This window comes from Nerophis lumbriciformis, linkage group LG03, assembly GCF_033978685.3.
Source record: "Nerophis lumbriciformis linkage group LG03, RoL_Nlum_v2.1, whole genome shotgun sequence".
NCBI classification, from domain to species: domain Eukaryota; kingdom Metazoa; phylum Chordata; class Actinopteri; order Syngnathiformes; family Syngnathidae; genus Nerophis; species Nerophis lumbriciformis.
Window position 1 is genome coordinate 33,537,652 of NC_084550.2, and position 19,849 is coordinate 33,557,500.

At 39.4% G+C, this 19,849-nt stretch overlaps 1 protein-coding gene across 1 annotated transcript in view; it reads left to right on the forward strand.

Annotated features, from left to right (window-relative positions):
- Positions 1 to 19,849, forward strand: part of slc2a1b (solute carrier family 2 member 1b) — an 89,385-nt gene that overhangs the window by 64,206 nt on the left and 5,330 nt on the right. Inside the window, exons 3-9 of the mRNA XM_061937641.1 lie at positions 161 to 321; positions 13,550 to 13,790; positions 14,262 to 14,424; positions 14,488 to 14,675; positions 14,753 to 14,857; positions 18,846 to 18,947; positions 19,023 to 19,226. Of these exons, the coding sequence (XP_061793625.1) occupies positions 161 to 321; positions 13,550 to 13,790; positions 14,262 to 14,424; positions 14,488 to 14,675; positions 14,753 to 14,857; positions 18,846 to 18,947; positions 19,023 to 19,226 (1,164 nt within the window). The remainder of the gene's footprint in view (positions 1 to 160; positions 322 to 13,549; positions 13,791 to 14,261; positions 14,425 to 14,487; positions 14,676 to 14,752; positions 14,858 to 18,845; positions 18,948 to 19,022; positions 19,227 to 19,849) is intronic.

Here is a 19,849-nt window from a genome sequence, read left to right on the forward strand (position 1 = left end):
CCGCACCGGCTGGGTGTGTTTGTCAACACAGCCGTGGGGGGCGGGAGGGGGGGGAGCTTAAACCTGACACCCTGGTTGAAGCTGGCTGAAAGTCCTGGCGACCGTCGCTCGCTGCTGCCACCCGCTGGCTCAACATGAACCTTGTTTTGTGTGTCTTCAGATCATTGAGAAGTTCATCAACGACACGTGGGTGGAGCGCTACAACCAGCCCATCAGCGATGGCACCCTCAAAGCCGTCTGGTCCACCGCCGTCTCCATCTTCTCCGTCGGCGGCATCTTCGGCTCCTTCTCCGTCGGGTTCTTCGTCAACCGCTATGGAAGGTAACGCAGCAGGAGCAGCCAGGATCAAGCTCTTTTTTTTTTTTTTTTTAAGTTTCAAGGTTTTTTTTTCTTGTTTGTTTACACTGAGAAAGAGGAAGAAAGAACAATATACAATGTAAAGCTAAAATATGTTTAGGTCTTGTGAGGACACCTGCACCCACAATTTACACGGTAGCAAAAAAACAATAATAAAAAAAAAGACAAGTCGCATGCAATACACTGCAAAAAGTCAAAAACAAAAAAAAAAAAAAAAAAATGAGGGTTATTTTATTTGAACTAAGCAAAATTATCTGCCAATAGAACAAGAAAATTCAGCTCGTCAAGACTTTCCAAAACAAGTAAAATTAGCTAACCTCAATGAACCCCAAAATACCTTAAAATAAGTATATTCTCACTAATAACAAGTGCACTTTTCTTGATAGCAAAAACAAATATGAGAACTTTTTTCTCAATATGTTGAAAAATATTCTTAAATGAATTAAATGCTAGTGCCATTATCTTGACATAACGATATGTGCTCGGCTTTACATTTTTTGAAACCAGCAAACTTGCACTCAAAACGAGTTTATTTTTCTTAATGGAAAGGCAAAAAGGCAACGCTCAGGCAAATCATATTGTCTAAAAATGCATTTTCCCATCGATAACATGACATCATTGCGCCAAGTGCGTGCTCTTTCAGTCAATTAGTGAACAAGGTATATATATATGTACATATATATACACACGTACATATTTATTTATTTTTTTTTTCAGCCCGGCCCCCGGCCAATTTCTTTTTATTGTAATTTTGAAGAATTTATCTGAACTATTTCTGTTCAAAATTGTTTTGAAAATGTCACATTTTGTTGGTGACGAACCCCAAGATGCAGAGATGGCGACAGGCATTGAGCGGGAAAACATAATTTAATGAAATTAAGACAAAAAACACAAACCAGGAACTAGGAGGACAAACTGGAAACAGGGAACCAGGAAACAGGGACTAGGAACAAAAAGACAGTAAGCTACAAACAGCTACAGAATATAGTTTACCGCTACCGCATACAGCTACACTGACATCGACACGACAGGTAGGAACGGCAATAATCCAGCAGTGACTGGAGGGCAGGGCAGGTATAAATAGCAGCTGGCTGATTGACACCAGGTGTGGCCAGGTGCCAATCAGCCACAGCTGAGGGGACAAAGCACTCAGGGAGACAAACAGGAAACAGAACCAAAACAAGAGCGCTGACAGGAAATACAACACACACACAGAGGAAAAACTAAAACACAACCAAACTGTCAGGGGCAAGCCTGACAGTAGTCCCCTTCCCATAACGGATACCAGACGTTCTAGAAACACTCCCCCCTCAAAAAAAAAAAAAAACAGTCCAAAGTCACGGGAGGGTGGAGGGAGGACAAGGAGGTGGGCCGCCAGGCCAAGTGTCCCCGCAACCAGCGGGGAAGAGTCAGGTGGCGACGGCGAGTTGAACGCCGCCGCAATTGGCGAGGCGGTCACCCGTGAAACGACCACATCCGTGGCCGACAAGAGGATGGTGGCTGGCCCACCGTCTGCTGCTGGCCCACCGGAGAAGAGGATGGTGGCGCCCTCTGCTGCTGGCCCACCGGAGAGGAGGATGGTGGCGCCGTCTGCTGCTGGCCCACCGGAGAGGAGGATGGTGGCGCCGTCTGCTGCTGGCCCACCGGAGAGGAGGATAGTGGCGCCGTCTGCTGCTGGCCCACCGGAGAGGAGGATGGTGGCGCCGTCTGCTGCTGGCCCACCGGAGAGGAGGATAGTGGCGCCGTCTGCTGCTGGCCCACCGGAGAGGAGGATGGTGGCGCCGTCTGCTACAGACCCACCGGAGATGATGGCGCCGTAGGTTGCAGACCCACCGGAGATGATGGCGCCGTAGGTTGCAGACCCACCGGAGATGATGGCGCCGTAGGTTGCAGACCCGCCGGAGATGATGGCGCCGTAGGTTGCAGACCCATCGAAGATGATGGCGCCGTAGGTTGCAGACCCACCGGAGATGATGGCGCCGTAGGTCAGCTCCACAGCCACTCATAGCCCCCCCTCCTCAAGGGACGGATCCCAGACATCCCCAGACAGGCCCACAGACGAAAGGGATGAGTGGGAGAGGGCTTTTAATGTGGCCGAACTCCTCTTCAATTTAGGCATTAGCGCTACAATCCTGTCAAGCCTCTCCGCCATGGAAATCTCTGCGAGGTTCGTGTTAGGTTGGATTATTCTGTCAGAGTTTGTTGTTGACGAACCCAGGTTCGTGTTAGGCTGGATTATTCTGTCAGAGTTTGTTGTTGACGAACCCCAAGATGCAGAGATGGCGGCAGGCATTGAGTGGGAAAACATAATTTAATGTCCATGAAATAAAGACAAAAAACACTAACCAGGAACTAGGAGGACAAACTGGAAACAGGGATCCAGCAAACAGGGACTAGGAACAAAAAGACAGTAAGCTACAAACAGCTACAGAATATAGTTTACCGCTACCGCATACAGCTACACTGTCATCGACACGACAGGTAGGAACGACAATAATCCAGCAGTGACTGGAGAGCAGGGCAGGTATAAATAGCAGCTGGCTGATTGACACCAGGTGTGGCCAGGTGCCAATCAGCCACAGCTGAGGGGACAAAGCACTCAGGGAGACAAACAGGAAACAGAACCAAAACAAGAGCGCTGACAGGAAATACAACACACACACAGAGGAAAAACTAAAACACAACCAAACTGTCAGGGGCAAGCCTGACAGTAGTCCCCTTCCCATAACGGATACCAGACGTTCTAGAAACACTCCCCCCTCAAAAAAAAAAAAAACAGTCCAAAGTCACGGGAGGGTGGAGGGAGGACAAGGAGGTGGGCCGCCAGGCCAAGTGTCCCCGCAACAAGCGGGGAAGAGTCAGGTGGCGACGGCGAGTTGAACGCCGCCGCAATTGGCGAGGCGGTCGCCCGTGAAACGACCACATCCGTGGCCGACAAGAGGATGGTGGCTGGCCCACCGTCTGCTGCTGGCCCACCGGAGAAGAGGATGGTGGCGCCCTCTGCTGCTGGCCCACCGGAGAGGAGGATGGTGGCACCATCTGCTGCTGGCCCACCGGAGAAGAGGATGGTGGCGCCGTCTGCTGCTGGCCCACCGGAGAGGAGGATGGTGGCGCCGTCTGCTGCTGGCCCACCGGAGAGGAGGATGGTGGCGCCGTCTGCTGCTGGCCCACCGGAGAGGAGGATAGTGGCGCCGTCTGCTGCTGGCCCACCGGAGAGGAGGATGGTGGCGCCGTCTGCTGCTGGCCCACCGGAGAGGAGGATGGTGGCGCCGTCTGCTACAGACCCACCGGAGATGGTGCTGTCTGTTGCAGACCCACTGGAGATGATGGCGCCGTAGGTTGCAGACCCACCGGAGATGATGGCGCCGTAGGTTGCAGACCCATCGGAGATGATGGCGCCGTAGGTTGCAGACCCACCGGAGATGATGGCGCCGTAGGTTGCAGACCCATCGGAGATGATGGCGCCGTAGGTTGCAGACCCACCGGAGATGATGGCGCCGTAGGTCAGCTCCACAGCCACTCATAGCCCCCCCTCCTCAAGGGACGGATCCCAGACATCCCCAGACAGGCCCACAGACGAAAGGGATGGGTGGGAGAGGGCTTTTAATGCGGCCGAACTCCTCTTCAATTTAGGCATTAGCGCTACAATCCTGTCAAGCCTCTCCGCCATGGAAATCTCTGCGAGGTTCGTGTTAGGCTGGATTATTCTGTCAGAGTTTGTTGTTGACGAACCCCAAGATGCAGAGATGGCGGTAGGCATTGAGCGGGAAAACATAATTTAATGTCCATGAAATAAAGACAAAAAACACTAACCAGGAACTAGGAGGACAAACTGGAAACAGGGATCCAGCAAACAGGGACTAGGAACAAAAAGACAGTAAGCTACAAACAGCTACAGAATATAGTTTACCGCTACCGCATACAGCTACACTGTCATCGACACGACAGGTAGGAACGACAATAATCCAGCAGTGACTGGAGAGCAGGGCAGGTATAAATAGCAGCTGGCTGATTGACACCAGGTGTGGCCAGGTGCCAATCAGCCACAGCTGAGGGGACAAAGCACTCAGGGAGACAAACAGGAAACAGAACCAAAACAAGAGCGCTGACAGGAAATACTACACATACACAGAGGAAAAACTAAAACACAACCAAACTGTCAGGGGCAAGCCTGACAGTAGCCCCCTTCCCATAACGGATACCAGACGTTCTAGAAACACTCCCCCCTCAAAAAAAAAAAAAACAGTCCAAAGTCACGGGAGGGTGGAGGGAGGACAAGGAGGTGGGCCGCCAGGCCAAGTGTCCCCGCAACCAGCGGGGAAGAGTCAGGTGGCGACGGCGAGTTGAACGCCGCCGCAATTGGCGAGGCGGTCGCCCGTGAAACGACCACATCCGTGGCCGACAAGAGGATGGTGGCACCCCCTGCTGCTGGCCCACCGGAGAGGATGGTGGCGCCGTCTGCTGCAGGCCCACCGTAGAGGAGGATGGTGGCGCCGTCTGCTGCTGGCCCACCGTAGAGGAGGATGGTGGCGCAGTCTGCTGCTGGCCCACCGGACAGGAGGATGGTGGCGCCGTCTGCTGGCCCACCGGAGAGGAGGATGGTGGCGCCGTCTGCTGGCCCACCGGAGAGGAGGATGGCGGCGCCGTCTGCTGGCCCACCGGAGAGGAGGATGGTGGCGGCGTCTGCTGGCCCACCGGAGAGGAGGATGGTGGCGCCGTCTCCTGGCCCACCGGAGAGGAGGATGGTGGCGCAGTCTGTTGCAGACCCACCGGAGATGATGGCGCCGTCTGTTGCAGACCCACCGGAGATGATGGCGCCGTAGGTTGCAGACCCATCAAAGATGATGGCACCGTAGGTTGCTGACCCATCGGAGATGATGGTGCCGTAGGTTGCAGACCCATTGGAGATGATGGCGCCGTAGGTTGCAGACCCACCGGAGATGATGATGACGCCGTAGGTTGCAAACTCATTGGAGATGATGATGGCGCCGTAGGTTGCAGACTCATTGGAGATGATGATGGCGCCATAGGTTGCAGACCCACCGGAGATTATGGCGCCGTCTGTTTCAGGCCCATCGCAGTGCGTGGTGGCGTCTGTTGGCCCACTGGAGTGCGTGGTGGCGTCTGTTGCAGACCCACTGGGGTGAGGAGTAGCTGTGCCTCCCCAGCTCCACAGCCACTCATAGCCCCCCCTCAAGGGACGGATCCCAGACGTCCCCAGACAGGCCCACAGACGAAAGGGATGGGTGGGAGAGGGCTTGAAATGAAGCCGAACTCCTCTTCAATTTAGCCATTAGGGCTACAATCCTGTCAAGCCTCTCCGCCATGGAAATCTCTGCGAGGTTCGTGTTAGGCTGGATTATTCTGTCAGAGTTTGTTGGTGACGAACCCCAAGATTTTTTACCCTAGAGGGGGGGGGTTACCCACATATGCGGTCCTCTCCAAGGTTTCTCATAGTCATTCACATCGACGTCCCACTGGGGTGAGTTTTTCCTTGCCCTTATGTGGGCTTTGTACCGAGGATGTCGTTGTGGCTTGTGCAGCCCTTTGATACACTTGTGATTTAGGGCTATATAAATAAACATTGATTGATTGATTGATTGAAGATGCAGAGATGGCGGCAGACATTGAGCGGGAAAACATAATTTAATGTCCATGAAATAAAGACAAAAAACACAAACCAGGAACTAGGAGGACAAACTGGAAACAGGGATCCAGCAAACAGGGACTAGGAACAAAAAGACAGTAAGCTCCAAACAGCTACAGCATATAGCTTACCGCTACCGCATACAGCTACACTGTCATCGACACGACAGGTAGGAACGACAATAATCCAGCAGTGACTGGAGGGCAGGGCAGGTATAAATAGCAGCTGGCTGATTGACACCAGGTGTGGCCAGGTGCCAATCAGCCACAGCTGAGGGGACAAAGCACTCAGGGAGACAAACAGGAAAGAGAACCAAAACAAGAGCACTGACAGAAAATACTACACATACACACAGAGGAAAAACTAAAACACAACCAAACTGTCAGGGGCAAGCCTGACAGAAAAGTCACATGTTCAATGTTTAAATAGTAACTGTCAGTTTAATTATGAGACACAATTGTGTCAAAGTCATGTTTTTTTATTTCATGCTTGAAATAAGAAATTATTACTTTAAAAAAAAGTAGTTTTAATGGCAATAAAACGATTCTGATTATACTTGTGAGTGTTGATAACACAGCTTTGCAACAGTTGATATTCTAGTTTCAAGCATGTTTTACTCAATATAGGTCATCAAATCTCAGCAACAAGCTGTAATATCTTACTGAGATCATTTAGGACCAAAACACTTAAAACAAGTAAAACACTCTAACATAAAATCTGCTTAGTGTGAAGAATTACCTTATCAGGCAGAAAATAAGCAAATATCACCCTTATTTGAGATATTTCATCTTACTTAGATTTCACTTTTTGCAGTGTACATGTCACCTAATAATAATAATAATAATACATGTTTGACCTCAGGGCCCAACTTTTCCATCACATAGGGGCCCGGGGCGCACTCAAATATTAGCACTGATTTAGAAATATTTCTATTAATTTTAATCATAATCAATAATAACTATTTTTAGGCTCAGGTTAGGCTGATTAGAAAAAAAAGTACATACATATTATGTTTTGCTAAAATAAATTAAAGGTTTAACTAAACTGTCAAAAAAAATTAAGTGAAAATGACCACTTAGTCATAATTCTTGCGCTTAAGAAACGTCTCTATGACTTAAGCTCCAGACTTCTTGTGTTTGTTTGGTCATTTCATTACTGCCACGAGTGGCTAAAAAGGGTATTACAACTACGGGCACACGGACCACAGCTGAGAAACAAATATTTTTTTGGTGGGCCTCTAGGGGGCACTGGCAGCCCAACATTGGGCCCTATCAGAATCACAATCAGACATTTTATTTGCACACACTGAGAAAGAGGAAGAAAAAACAATATACATTGTAAAGCAAAAATATGTTTAGGTCTTGTGAGGACACCTGCACCCAAAACGTCCCAATTTACAAAGCTAGCAAAAAAACAATAATAAAAAACAATAATAAAAAATAGACAAGTCACATGCAATACACGTCACGTAATAATAATAATAATAATACCTTTTTGACCTCAGGGCCCAACTTTTCCATCACATAGGGGCCCCGGGCGCACTCAAATATTAACACTGATTTAGAAATCTTACTGTTAATTTTAATCGTAATCAATAATGATAACTATTTCTAGGCTCAGGTTAGGCTGATTAGAAAAATAAGTACCAAAAATTAAAAGTACAATGTTTTGACAAAATAAATTAAAGGTTTAACTAAACTGTCAAAACAATTTTAGTGAAAATGACCACTTAGTCATAATTTTTGCCCTTTAAGAAACGTCTCTTTGACTTAAGCTCCAGACTTCTTCTGTTTGTTTGGTCATTACATTACTGCCACAAGTGGCTAAAAAGGGTATTACAACTACGGGCACACGGACCACAGCTGAGAAACAAATATTTTTTGGTGGGCCTCTAGGGGGCACTGGCAGCCCAACAATGGGCCCTATGGTTAAGAAACACTGGCATAGAGCAAACATCAATATCATAATTCACTTTCAATAGTTTTTTCGAAGAATGAAGTGTAGTTGTAGATTGACGAGCTGGTGGAAGTTTACTCCAATGAGAGGCTTCTCTGTATTTAATTTCTTTATTGACATGAAGGTCATTAAAAGTCTTGTTGATGAAGGAGATGTCAAATGAATATAGAAAACTGTTGGTAAATCTACAAACAAATACACATACAGTACTTGGACATGCAAGTATATATACATTAAAAAGAGGAACAGATAAAGATGACTTATAGGAAATATTCATTATTCTCGGTTTGGATGAGTGAGATTTTATAAAGGTATGAATGACAAGTAGCACCCAAATACTATTGCATTACATTATATGTGGATGTATTAAACTACAGTATAATGTCAACATACAAGAAGACATTATATGTGGATGTATTAAACTACAGTATAATGTCAACATACAAGAATGCATTATATGTGGATGTATTAAACTACAGTATAATGTCAACATACAAGAATACATTATATGTGGATGTATTAAACTACAGTATAATCTCAACATACAAGAAGACATTATATGTGGATGTATTAAACTACAGTATAATGCCAACGTTCATGGATGTATTAAACTACAGTATAATGTCAATATACAAGAATACATTATATGTGGATGTATTAAACTACAGTATAATCTCAACATACAAGAAGACATTATATGTGGATGTATTAAACTACAGTATAATGTCAACATGCAAGAATACATTATATGTGGATGTATTAAACTACAGTATAATGTCAACATACAAGAATACATTATTTATGGATGTATTAAACTACAGTATAATGTCAATATACAAGAATACATTATATGTGGATGTATTAAACTACAGTATAATCTCAACATACAAGAATACATTATATGTGGATGTATTAAACTACAGTATAATGCCAACGTTCATGGATGCATTAAACTACAGTATAATATCAACATACAAGAATACATTATATGTTGCTGTATTAAACTACAGTATAATGTCAACATACAAGAATACATTATTTATGGATGTATTAAACTACAGTATAATGTCAACATACAAGAATACATTATATGTGGATGTATTAAACTACAGTATAATGTCAACATACAAGAATACATTATATGTGGATGTATTAAACTACAGTATAATGTCAACATACAAGAATACATTATGTATAGATGTATTAAACTACAGTATATTGTCAACATACAAGAATACATTATATGTGGATGTATTAAACTACAGTATAATGTCAACATACAAGAATACATTATGTATAGATGTATTAAACTACAGTATATTGTCAACATACAAGAATACATTATATGTGGATGTATTAAACTACAGTATAATGTCAACATACAAGAATACATTATATGTTGATGTATTAAACTACAGTATAATGTCAACATACATGGACATATTAAACTACAGTATAATATCAACATACAAGAATACATTATATGTGGATGTATTAAACTACAGTATAATGTCAACATACAATAATACATTATATGTGGATGTATTAAACTACAGTATAATGTCAACATACAAGAATACATTATATGTGGATGTATTAAACTACAGTATAATGTCAACATACAAGAATACATTATATGTGGATGTATTAAACTACAGTATAATGTCAACATACAAGAAGACATTATATGTGGATGTATTAAACTACAGTATAATGTCAACATACAAGAATGCATTATATGTGGATGTATTAAACTACAGTATAATGTCAACATACAAGAATACATTATATGTGGATGTATTAAACTACAGTATAATCTCAACATACAAGAATACATTATATGTGGATGTTTTAAACTACAGTATAATGCCAACGTTCATGGATGTATTAAACTACAGTATAATGTCAATATACAAGAATACATTATATGTGGATGTATTAAACTACAGTATAATCTCAACATACAAGAAGACATATGTGGATGTATTAAACTACAGTATAATGTCAACATACAAGAATACATTATATGTGGATGTATTAAACTACAGTATATTGTCAACATACAAGAATACATTATATGTGGATGTATTAAACTACAGTATAATGTCAACATACAAGAATACATTATATGTTGATGTATTAAACTACAGTATAATGTCAACATACATGGACATATTAAACTACAGTATAATATCAACATACAAGAATACATTATATGTGGATGTATTAAACTACAGTATAATGTCAACATACAATAATACATTATATGTGGATGTATTAAACTACAGTATAATGTCAACATACAAGAATACATTATATGTGGATGTATTAAACTACAGTATAATGTCAACATACAAGAATACATTATATGTGGATGTATTAAACTACAGTATAATGTCAACATACAAGAATACATTATATGTGGATGTATTAAACTACAGTATAATGTCAACATACAAGAATGCATTATATGTGGATGTATTAAACTACAGTATAATGTCAACATGCAAGAATACATTATATGTGGATGTATTAAACTACAGTATAATCTCAACATACAAGAATACATTATATGTGGATGTATTAAACTACAGTATAATGCCAACGTTCATGGATGTATTAAACTACAGTATAATGTCAATATACAAGAATACATTATATGTGGATGTATTAAACTACAGTATAATCTCAACATACAAGAAGACATTATATGTGGATGTATTAAACTACAGTATAATGTCAACATACAAGAATACATTATATGTGGATGTATTAAACTACAGTATAATGTCAACATACAAGAATACATTATTTATGGATGTATTAAACTACAGTATAATGTCAATATACAAGAATACATTATATATGGATGTATTAAACTACAGTATAATCTCAACATACAAGAATACATTATATGTGGATGTATTAAACTACAGTATAATGCCAACGTTCATGGATGCATTAAACTACAGTATAATATCAACATACAAGAATACATTATATGTTGCTGTATTAAACTACAGTATAATGTCAACATACAAGAATACATTATTTATGGATGTATTAAACTACAGTATAATGTCAACATACAAGAATACATTATATGTGGATGTATTAAACTACAGTATAATCTCAACATACAAGAATACATTATATGTGGATGTATTAAATTACAGTATAATGTCAACATACAAGAATACATTATATGTGGATGTATTAAACTACAGTATAATGTCAACATACAAGAATACATTATGTATGGATGTATTAAACTACAGTATATTGTCAACATACAAGAATACATTATATGTGGATGTATTAAACTACAGTATAATGTCAACATACAAGAATACATTATATGTTGATGTATTAAACTACAGTATAATGTCAACATACATGGACATATTAAACTACAGTATAATATCAACATACAAGAATACATTATATGTGGATGTATTAAACTACAGTATAATGTCAACATACAAGAATACATTATATGTGGATGTATTAAACTACAGTATAATGTCAACATACAAGAATACATTATATGTGGATGTATTAAACTACAGTATAATGTCAACATACAAGAATACATTATATGTGGATGTATTAAACTACAGTATAATGTCAACATACAAGAATACATTATATGTTGATGTATTAAACTACAGTATAATGTCAACATACAAGAATACATTATATGTGGATGTATTAAACTACAGTATAATGTCAACATACAAGAATACATTATATGTTGATGTATTAAACCAAAGTATAATGTCAACATACATGGACGTATTAAACTACAGTATAATGTCAACATACAAGAATACATTATATGTGGATGTATTAAACTACAGTATAATGTCAACATACAATAATACATTATATGTGGATGTATTAAACTACAGTATAATGTCAACATACAAGAATACATTATATGTGGATGTATTAAACTACAGTATAATGTCAACATACAAGAATACATTATATGTGGATGTATTAAACTACAGTATAATGTCAGCATACAAGAATACATTATGTATGGATGTATTAAACTACAGTATATTGTCAACATACAAGAATACATTATATGTGGATGTATTAAACTACAGTATAATGTCAACATACAAGAATACATTATATGTTGATGTATTAAACTACAGTATAATGTCAACATACATGGACATATTAAACTACAGTATAATATCAACATACAAGAATACATTATATGTGGATGTATTAAACTACAGTATAATGTCAACATACAAGAATACATTATATGTGGATGTATTAAACTACAGTATAATGTCAACATACAAGAATACATTATATGTGGATGTATTAAACTACAGTATAATGTCAACATACAAGAATACATTATATGTGGATGTATTAAACTACAGTATAATGTCAACATACAAGAATACATTATATGTTGATGTATTAAACTACAGTATAATGTCAACATACAAGAATACATTATATGTGGATGTATTAAACTACAGTATAATGTCAACATACAAGAATACATTATATGTTGATGTATTAAACTACAGCATAAAGTCAACATACAAAAATACATTATATGTGGATGTATTAAACTACAGTATAATGTCAACATACAAGAGTACATTGTATGTGGATGTATTAAACTACAGTATAATGTCAACATACAAGAATACATTATATGTGGATGTATTAAACTACAGTATAATGTCAACATACAAGAATACATTATATGTTGATGTATTAAACTACAGTATAATGTCAACATACAAGAATACATTATTTATGGATGTATTAAACTACAGTATAATGTCAACATACAAGAATACATTATTTATGGATGTATTAAACTACAGTATAATGTCAACATACAAGAATACATTATATGTGGATGTATTAAACTACAGTATAATGTCAACATACAAGAATACATTATGTATGGATGTATTAAACTACAGTATAATGTCAACATACAAGAATACATTATGTATGGATGTATTAAACTACAGTATAATGTCAACATACAAGAATACATTATATGTGGATGTATTAAACTACAGTATAATTTCAACATACAAGAATACATTATTTGTGAAAGTATTAAACGACAGTATAATGTCAACATACAAGAATACATTATTTATGGATGTATTAAACTACAGTATAATGTCAACATACAAGAATACATTATATGTGGATGTATTAAACTACAGTATAATGTCAACATACAAGAATACATTATATGTGGATGTATTGAACTACATTATAATTTCAACGGACAAGAATACATTATGTATGGATGTATTAAACTACAGTATAATGCCAACATAAACAAACAACTTTACTGAAATTTATTATTAATTATGAATGTCATCATCTTGCTGTAGACAAGTTCAGTATGTTCATTTTTCATCAACATTAACTCCCAAATATTTTAAAAGTTCATTTTGATGCCATCAATAAATAATTCCACCTCTTCTTTATTATAGGTTTTGTTTTTTCTACTACAAATCATAAAATTATGAAAAAAATAACAAGTCCTCGAATTGATTTTCCACCTCTTCTCCCTCTGACGCTCAGGAGGAACGCCATGCTCGTGGCCAACGTCCTGGCCCTCCTCTCCTCCGCTCTGATGGGTTTTTCCAAGATGGCGTCCTCATTCGAAATGCTCATCATCGGCCGCTTCGTGGTGGGCTTCTACTCCGGCCTCTCCACCGGCTTCGTGCCCATGTACGTGGGCGAGGTATCGCCCACGGCCCTGCGAGGGGCTCTGGGAACCCTCCACCAGCTGGGCATCGTCGTGGGCATCCTCATAGCGCAGGTATTGTCCTCGCCACTTCATGCTGTCCTCATAGCAGTGTACATTCCTCCCAGTGCTAACACCAAAGAAGCTTTGAATGCTTTGTACTGCTCAATCAATGAACTGCAATCCACACATCCAGAGGGAGTTTTCATCGTGGCAGGGGATTTGAATCAAGCTAACATGAAAACTGTGTTCCCTCATATCCATCAATATGTGAATTTTGCAACCAGGGGTGGAAGCAAGCTGGACATGGTGTTCAGCAATATTAAACATGCATATAAAGCTGCACCACGCTTCCACCTCAACTCTTCAGACCATCTATCTGTTCAAATTTGAATGACAATAAAAAGGAAGTCTACGTCTAAGTCTAAGTCTAGCGCAGGTGTTGTCCTTGCCACTTCATGTTGCCCTAATAGCGCAGGTATTGTCCTTGCCACTTCATGTTGTGACAAATTTGAGGTTGATTCTCTCCCTGCTGGCGGCCTGCAGGTGTTTGGAATGGACGTCATCATGGGCAACACTGACCTGTGGCCGCTCCTCCTGGGCTTGATCTTCGTGCCCTCGGTGGTTCAGTGCGTCCTGCTGCCGTTCTGCCCGGAGAGCCCGCGCTTCCTGCTCATCAACAAGAACGAAGAGAACAAAGCCAAGACCGGTAGGTGGTGTGCACAAAAACCCGCTGGTCTTGCAGACCTGTTTCATGCAAACTCCTTGGCAGTGCTGAAGAAGCTGAGGGGCACCAACGACGTGAGTGCCGACATGCAGGAGATGAAGGAGGAGAGCCGGCAGATGATGAGGGAGAAGAAGGTCACCATCCCGGAGCTTTTCCGCTCGCCCATCTACCGCCAACCGCTCCTGGTCGCCGTCGTGCTGCAGCTTTCCCAGCAGCTGTCGGGCATCAACGCCGTGAGTTCACACGTTTCACCCGTGATGATGCCGAGGAGCACATGCACATGACCTCCTTGTCCCACGTGGTCCGGCAGGTCTTCTACTACTCCACCAGCATCTTTGAGAAGGCCGGAGTCGCGCAGCCGGTCTACGCCACCATCGGCGCTGGTGTTGTCAACACGGCTTTCACTGTGGTGTCGGTGGGTATCATGTTTGTTTCAAGGGAAATGAAAACCGCACACCATGACATATATAAGCCACACCCACGAAATGCTAAAGAACAATCCATGTATTAGCCGCAGATACACTTTATTGCCAAAAGTATTTGTCCACCCATCCAAATGATGAGAATTAGGTGTCCTAATCACAAATATGTATACAATCAAGCACTTAGGCATGGAGACTGTTTCTACAAACATGTGTGAAAGAATGAGCCGCTTTCAGTGATTTCCAGCGTGGAACTGTCATAGGATGCCACCTGTGCAACAAATCCAGTCCTGAAATTTACTCGCTCCAAAATATTCCAAAGTCAACTTTATCATAAGAAAAGTGAAGGGTTTGGGAACAACAGCAACTCAGTGGCCTAGTGGTTAGAGTGTCCGCCCTGAGATGGGTAGGTCGTGAGTTCAAAGCTCGGCTGAGTCATACCAAAGACTATAAAAATGAGAGCCATTACCTCTCTGCTTGGCACTCAGCATCAAGGGTTGGAATTGAGGGTTATATCACCAAAAATGATTGCCGGGCGTGGCCACCGCTGCTGCCCACTGCTCTCCTCACATCCCAGGGGGTGAACAAGGGTGATGGGTCAAATGCAGAGGACAAATTTCACCACACCTAGTGTGTGGGTGACAATCATTTGTACTTTAACTTAACTTAACTTTAACTTTTAACTTAACCTTAACTTAAATTTAACAGCAACTCAGCCAGGAAGTGGTAGGCCAGGTAAACTGACAGAGAGGTCAGCATAGTGCAAAGACTTTCTGCACAGTCAGTTGCTACGGAGCTCCAAACTTCATGTGACCTTCCAATTAGCCCACGTACAGTACGCAGAGAGCTTCATGGAATGGGTTTCCATGGCCGGGCAGCTGCATCTAAGCCATACATCACCAAGTCCAATGCAAAGCGTGGGATGCAGTGGTGTAAAGCACGTCACCACTGGACTCTAGAGCAGTGGAGATGCCTTCTCTAGACTGATGAATCACACTTTTCCATCTGGCAATCTGATGGACCAGTCTGGGTTTGGAGGTTGCCAGGAGAACGCTACATTTCGGACTGCATTGTGCCGAGTGTGAAATTTGGTGGAGGAGGAATTATGATGTGGGGTTGTTTTTCAAGAGTTGGGCTTGGCCCCTTAGTTCCAGTGAAAGGAACTTTGAATACTCCAGGATACCAAAACATTTTGGACAATTCCATGCTCCCAACCTTGTGGGAACAGTTTGGAGCGGGCCCCTTCTTCTTCCAACATGACTGTGCACCAGTGCACAAAGCAAGGTCCATAAAGACATGGATGACAGAGTCTGGTGTGGATGAACTTGACTGGCCTGCACAGAGTCCTGACCTGAACCCGATAGAACACCTTTGGGATGAATTTAGAACGGAGACTGAGAGCCAGGCCTTCTCCACCAACCATCAGTGTGTGACCTCACCAATGCGCTTTTGGAAGAATGGTGGAAAATTCCTATAAACACACTCGGCAACCTTGTGGACAGCCTTCCCAGAAGAGTTGAAGCTGTAATAGCTGCAAAAGGTGGAGCCACATCATATTGAACCCTATGGGTTAGGAATGGGATGGCACTTCAAGTTCATATGTGAGTCAAGGCAGGTGGCCAAATACTTTTGACAATATAGTGTATATACGTCGTGAAATGAGGTATTTACACATAAATATTTAGTGTGAAGTGAACACTAGTAAGGTGATAAATACTGTATAGAGTAGGCTAACCCATGTGGTTCCTGTGGATGTGAACACATTTACTGTAGTGACTAAATAACATGGTGACTGAAACAGACATAGTCATACATTTGGATGAATGTATTTATGTCAACTCTGTTGATCATTTTTCAATTCTTTAAACACTAAAACATCTTTTTTTGCACATTTTTGCATGTTCAATTGCTGAAAAAACAGTAGCTTCGGGGTGGGGGTGCCCCCCCTGTTCCCCCACCAGGGCACCCGGCTTATTTTCAGTCTTTTTCATTACGTTCAAATCACATGCCTGAGAAAAGTACCTCTTCAACTTGCGGCACCTGCAGTGAGCAAACTCGTCCACAAGATGGCGCCACAGCACAGACAATAACACACATTTCCAGTGTCTCTGCTTGGGTGTAATTAAAACTATTAAACACAAAACATTACGGCCGTTAGCAAAGATGAATCCATAAATTAGCCGCACTGTTTAATTAGCCGCAGGGTTCAAAGGCTAGGAAAAAAGTAGCAGTTTATCGTCCCGAATTTAGGGTAACTAAAGTTATACAAACAAGTAACAGCCTGGGATTAATCATGATTAATTCATTATGAAAAGTGTCTTTAATGCAATTAAAAACATTAATCAATTGACAGCACTACTTTTCATTGTTGCATATTAATTAAATAATAGTCAATTGTTAATTAATTTTTAATTAAATAATAGTTAATTGTTGATTCATTGTTAATTAAATACTAGTTCATTTGTTCATTCATTGTTAATTAAATAATAGTTAATTGTTAATTCATTGTTAATTAAATACTAGTTAATTGTTAATTCATTGTTAATTAAATAATAGTTCATTGTTAATTAAATAATAGTTCATTGTTAATTCCTTGTTAATCAAATAATAGTTCATTGTTATTCATTGGTAATTGAATACTAGTTTATTGTTAATTAATTGTTAATTAAATAATAGTTAATTCTTTGTTAATTAGATACTAGTTACTTGTTGATAAAATAATAGTTAATTGTTAATTATTGTTGATTCATTGTTAATTAAATAATAGTTAATTGTTAATTAATTGTACATTAAATAATAGTTAATTGTTAATTCCTTGTTAATTAAATAATGAATTGGTAATATTTTGTTAATTAAATATTAGTTGTTAATTCATTGTTAATGAAATAATCGTTGTTAATTCATTGTTAATTAAATAATAGTTAATTCTTTGTTAATTAAATACTAGTTCATTGTTAATTCATTGTTAATTAAATAATAGTTAATAGTCAATTATTTGTTAATTAAATACTAGTTAATTGTTAATTCCTTGTTAATTAAATAATAGTTAATTGTTATTCATTGGTAATTGAATACTAGTTTATTGTTAATTCATTGTAAATTAAATAATAGGTATTTGCTAATACATTGTTAATTAAATAATAGTTATTTGGTAATTCATTGTTGATTAAATAATAGTTAATTGTTAATTCCTTGTTAATTAAATAATAGTTAATTCTTTGTTAATTAGATACTAGTTACTTGTTAATTAAATACTAGTTCATTGTTAATTCATTGTTGATTAAATAATAGTTAATAGTCAATTATTTGTTAATTAAATACTAGTTAATTGTTAATTCCTTGTTAATTAAATAATAGTTCATTGTTATTCATTGGTAATTTAATACTAGTTTATTGTTAATTCATTGTAAATTAAATAATAGGTATTTGCTAATACATTGTTAATTAAATAATAGTTATTTGGTAATTTATTGTTAATTACATAATAGTTAATTGTTAATTCCTTGTTAATTAAATAATAGTTAATTCTTTGTTAATTAGATACTAGTTACTTGTTAATTAAATAATAGTTAATTAAATAATAGTTAATTGTTAATTATTGTTAATTCATTGTTAATTAAATAATAGTTAATTGTTAATTAATTGTACATTAAGTAATAGTTAATTGTTGATTCCTTGTTAATTAAATAATTAATTGTTCATATTTTGTTAGATACTAGTTAATTGTTAATTAATTGTTAATTAAATAATAGTTAGTTGTTAATTCATTGTTAATTAAATAATAGTTAATTGTTAATTCTTTGTTAATTAAATACTCGTTAATTGTTAATTTATTGTTAGTTCATTCATTTGCACTATTATTTAATTATCATTTGAGGATTTATGATTTATTTTGTGGTGCTAAATGACAAGAGAAGATGACTCTCTACACGTAAAAAGTCTCTTTAAAAGAATGGTTTGACTGAGGTTTGATTCCCGCAGCTGTTCGTGGTGGAGCGTGCAGGCCGCAGGTCCCTCCACCTGCTGGGCCTGCTGGGGATGGCGGGCTCCGCCCTCCTGATGACCATCGCCTTGGCTCTGCTGGTAAGTCCTCACCAGACCAAGGTCCACCTGACTCCCGTAGTGGGCGACTAAGGTCCTCCCCTTCTTCTTCTGCAGGACCAACTCAAGTGGATGTCCTACCTGAGCATCGTGGCCATCTTCGCCTTCGTGGCCTTCTTTGAGATCGGCCCGGGTCCCATCCCCTGGTTCATCGTGGCAGAGTTGTTCTCCCAGGGGCCGCGGCCCTCCGCCTTCGCCGTGGCCGGCTTCTCCAACTGGACCGCCAACTTCATCGTGGGAATGGGCTTCCAGTACCTGGAGGTGAGGAGAGGGAGGACCACACGTTTGTATCTTCTCATCTCTTTACCAAAAGGAGTAGGAAGAACACATTTGTTTACTTCCTGTTCTCATCTTCTCCATGATTTATCAATACAACACAAGTTGACATAATGAGATCAAGAATATCTCATTTTCAAAGACATGAAAAATCATGTACTGCATGCAATTGAATATCTTTTCAAATTCAATATTATCAAAATCAAAGTGTTATATTATCATGTATTCCCAAAATATTTGTTGCTAAATACTGTACTTAAATATCTGCTTGACTTATCATTTCAAAACAAATGATCAATCAAATTGTAGGCTGTAAAATTGACAATAGTTGTTACGGTAAATTCTGAATTTTTTACCGTAAAATCAACTTTATTACTGTTTTTTCCATATACAGCAGAGGTGTCAAAGTCGTTTTCACTGAGGGCCACATGGCAGTTATGTTTGGCCCCAGAGGGCCACGTCTAAAAGTGAATACTATTATTACACCATTTTTAATGCATTTTATTAGTAGATTTTTTTTTTAACTAAAATGTAAATAAAATATGGTAAGTTGCAATAATTTCACCTTAAAATGTAGTGTATATTACTGTAAATGGGGAAAAAAAGTA